We start from the raw sequence: 3,909 nt of genomic DNA on the forward strand, positions 1-3,909 counted from the left end.
TAAGGCTAGTCTGCCTGGGCCTGGCCATGTTTGAACCGCCTCACTCATGTTCGTTGTTTAACATGGACGTTTTAAGCGTGCGCTTTCTATTTGAAATGTAGGCTATGCGTGTTGTTTAATAGCTTAGGCTACTTTTCAAACGGTAGAGCCTGTTCATTTAAAAACATAGCCAGAGGACGTATAATATAGGCTTAGGCCTACATATTAAGGCTTATTCTCAAATTCAGATTGCATTAGGGGACGGGATTATTAGCCAATTTCAATAGGACAATTTGACCGGAGAGATTTAATTTTGTCAGACATTTCATTTTTTTTCCGGCCAATGTCGGAACGGTAATTACCGGACAACAGAAACCCTGACACACACACACACTCACTCACTCATACACACACTCACACACACACTCATACTCACACTCACTCTCACAAACACACACTCATTCACTCATTCACTCACTCACTCACTCACTCACTCACTCATACACACACACACACACACTCATACACACACTCATACACACACACACACACACACACTCATACACACACTCACACACATACGCCAATACAACTCCATGATCCTGATCTGCTCTCGTATAGGCTCAGGTACTCACGCACACACACACACACACACACACTTACTCACTCACTCATACACACACTCACACACACACTCACTCTCTCATACACACACACACACACACACACACACACATACATAAACTCACACACTCATTCATACACACACACACACACACACACAAACACACACACACACACACACACAAGAGTATAGTATTACTGACTTTTTCTAACTTCCCTGTTTTTTCTCTCTCTCTACTCCCCTATACATCCCTCTCTCTCTCTCTTTCTCTCTCTACTCCCCTATACATCCCTCTCTCTCTCTCTACTCCCCTATACATCTCTCTCTCTACTCCCCTATACATCCCTCTCTCTCTCTTTCTCTCTCTACTCCCCTATACATCCCTCTCTCTCCCTCTCTCTCTACTCCCCTATACATCCCTCTCTCTCTACCCCCCTATACACCCTTCCCTCTCTCCCTCTTTCTCACTTTCTCTCTCCCTCTCTCTCTCTCTCTCCCCCTCTCCCTCCCTCTCTCTCTCTCTCCCTCTCTTCCCCCCCTCCCCAGAGCCCCTCCACAGAGAGGTCCAGTCGCTGGCCTTCATAGACGTGGTGTCCAAGCTGCGCTCGCACGAGAACAAGACCGTGTCCCACCAGGCCTCTCTGACTGAGCAGAGACTGACCGCACAGAGCTAGAGGACTCTTACACACACACACACACACACACACACACACACACACATATACCGCCCATGACACACACACCACACACACACACACTCCCCCTCTCACTGCCTGCCCATGACCCCCCCCCCCACCCTGAGAAAAACCTGTGTGACCCGTTGTCATGTGCCAAGGTACCCCCCCCCACCCCCCACCCACACACAGTGTGTGTACAGGTAGACCGGATCAGGTCCCCCCCCCCTCCCACACACACACACACACACACCCCTTCCGCAATAGAGAGATACAGAGTAACACTCTGAAGACCGTAGCTGTGAACCCCCCTGACCCCTGACCCCCCACTACATAATAACCTAGAATAGGAACAGAGCAGGCAGGAAGAAATGACCAACAACAATATTGCCATGACGTCACACACACACGCACACACACGCACACACATACACACACACACGCACGCACACACACACACGCACACACACACACACAGAAAACCCTACATGTGTTAAGCTGCGGTTCCAATATGCATGTTTCTTAATCCTGTTGATGGTGTCTCTGTGTCAGCGATGTTGAAACCCACCCATACTCAGATGAACACACACACACACACACACACACACACACACACACACACACACACACACACACACACAAGCCATCAGCCATGTTGAAACACACCCATACTCAGATGAACACACACACTTAAGCCATCAGCCATGTACAAACTACGCATACACAGATAACTACACACGTGTACATAGACACACATACTCAGAGTTGATGGTCTATCTGTCGGCCATGTTGAAACCCACCCATACCCTTACAACTAGGCCCTCACCTCCACCATCCAATGAGATTCTTTCCCCTGATTGTCCTGCCTCTCCACCATCCAATGAGATGCCTCCGTCTGGCTGTGACCCGCCCCTGACGTGTCTGTGTAGAGTCAAGTAGCGTTCACTGTAAACTGGAGGCCAGGAGCACTCGGCAGCGCCCCCTGGGTCCTAGCGCCCCCTGGACCACATTCATATCCACTCTTGAAGTCCCTGTGCTGGAAACGTGTGTGTGTGTGTGTGTGTGTGTGTGTGTGTGTGTGCCCTATCACTAGTCTGCTGTTTGATGTGAGTTAACAACAGTAATTTTACTGTACCAACATAACAAAGCAATTGTGATTAGGAGGTGTGTGTGTGTGCGTGACGCGCGCCCGTGTGTGTGTGTGTGTGAGGTGTGGGTATTTATTTTATCTTATGTTTTACGGGAAGGGGAACAGTGAGTAAATCAGGCTGCATGAAGCCTAGAATCAACAGCTTTGATGAACCACAAGGACTAGGTGTGTGTGTGTGTGTGAGCAAGTGTGTGTAGAGAAAAGTTGGCCCCATCTCTAGGGGAAGGAGGGAGGGAGTGTGTGTGTGTGTGTGTATGTGTGTGTGTGTGTCTGCATTGGCTCCTTGGATGAGTTGGCATTATGTCTACGTTTAGTGTGTGTGTGTGTGTGTGTGTGTGTGTGTGTGTGTCTGCATTGGCTCCTTGGATGAGTTGGCATTATGTCTACGTTTAGTGTGTGTGTGTGTGTGTATGTGTGTGTGTGTGTCTGCATTGGCTCCTTGGATGAGCTGGCATTATGTCTACGTTTAGTGTGTGTGTGTGTGTATGTGTGTGTGTGTGTCTGCATTGGCTCCTTGGATGAGTTGGCATTATGTCTACGTTTAGTTCTGTGGTACATTGCTTTTGTTTGTTTGTTTTTGTTTATTTTATATTTTAAGTGTTTATTTTGCCAAATGAATATTTTTGCATGTGTAAAGTCCCGCCTAGCCCTCTCTCTCCCCCCAGAGAGGATGGAGTTCAGACCCCACCTCCCTGCATGCGTCATACCACCTCCCCACCACTCGGGGGCGTATGCTACACCTCTCTGTCAGGTAGGACCTGAAACTTATCAACTAAACCAGAAGAAGAAGAAGACATGCGTTTTTACCCAACACAAATTCTAGAGCAATCTGTAACCGTCTAGAGATTTCTGTTTAGTCTGAAGATGACATAGCTGACAATAACACATGTGATGAAGGGACTGTACATTTGAATGGATGGGCTATTAAAGAGGATTGCTGGTAATGCTGTGCTTGTGTCTTATTTGGGGTTTTTAACCTCTGCACGTCACACTCCTCAATTGCTAGTGCAATATTTACACACACACACACACACACACACACTCAGTTCTACCTAACAAACCCACCAACTGAGTCTAGACACTAGATAGGCTACTAGAGCAGTGGTTCTCAACTGGTGTGCCGTGGATTTTTGAAGAACCCAAATCGTTTTTTGTACAGGCTAAGGAAATAGGCTAAATGGGTGTTTTTAAATGTATTCATTAACAAGAGATTTGGTAGGCTACCATGTTCAGTTTGTTTTCATGATGAGAAGCTGTCATCCATCTCACAACTCTTTCTAGGCAAGCTTGCCATAGTTTATCAGCTATAAGCACGGTTGTTACGATATGTTGCAATTGTCAGATTTAGCAACATTTTACCTGCCTGCTCTAGCAACAAAAAACTGTATAGAGCACATATGGGCATGTGAAAAAGAATAGCCCTGGTAATAGCCTTTAATAATGTGTGTGTGGCATTTACCCCTGGTAATAGCCTTTAATAA

The 3,909-nt window shown here is 47.0% G+C and overlaps 1 protein-coding gene across 2 annotated transcripts in view; it reads left to right on the forward strand.

Annotated features, from left to right (window-relative positions):
* Window positions 1-1,429, forward strand: part of rap1gds1 (RAP1, GTP-GDP dissociation stimulator 1) — an 80,583-nt gene extending 79,154 nt beyond the window's left edge. The window contains exon 14 of one of the 2 annotated variants that reach the window (XM_076288451.1): window positions 1,151-1,429. In XM_076288451.1, coding sequence (XP_076144566.1) covers window positions 1,151-1,278 — 128 coding nt within the window. In that variant the 3' untranslated portion in view covers window positions 1,279-1,429. The remainder of the gene's footprint in view (window positions 1-1,150) is intronic. The other variant, XM_076288450.1, reaches the window with a different exon arrangement.
* Window positions 1,430-3,909: the final 2,480 nt, after the last annotated feature.

Source organism: Alosa pseudoharengus, unplaced genomic scaffold (assembly GCF_046254945.1).
Source record: "Alosa pseudoharengus isolate Yale_2024_CS ecotype anadromous, Long Island Sound unplaced genomic scaffold, YU_APseudo_1.1 YU_APseudo_1.1_scf_17, whole genome shotgun sequence".
Classification (NCBI taxonomy): domain Eukaryota; kingdom Metazoa; phylum Chordata; class Actinopteri; order Clupeiformes; family Clupeidae; genus Alosa; species Alosa pseudoharengus.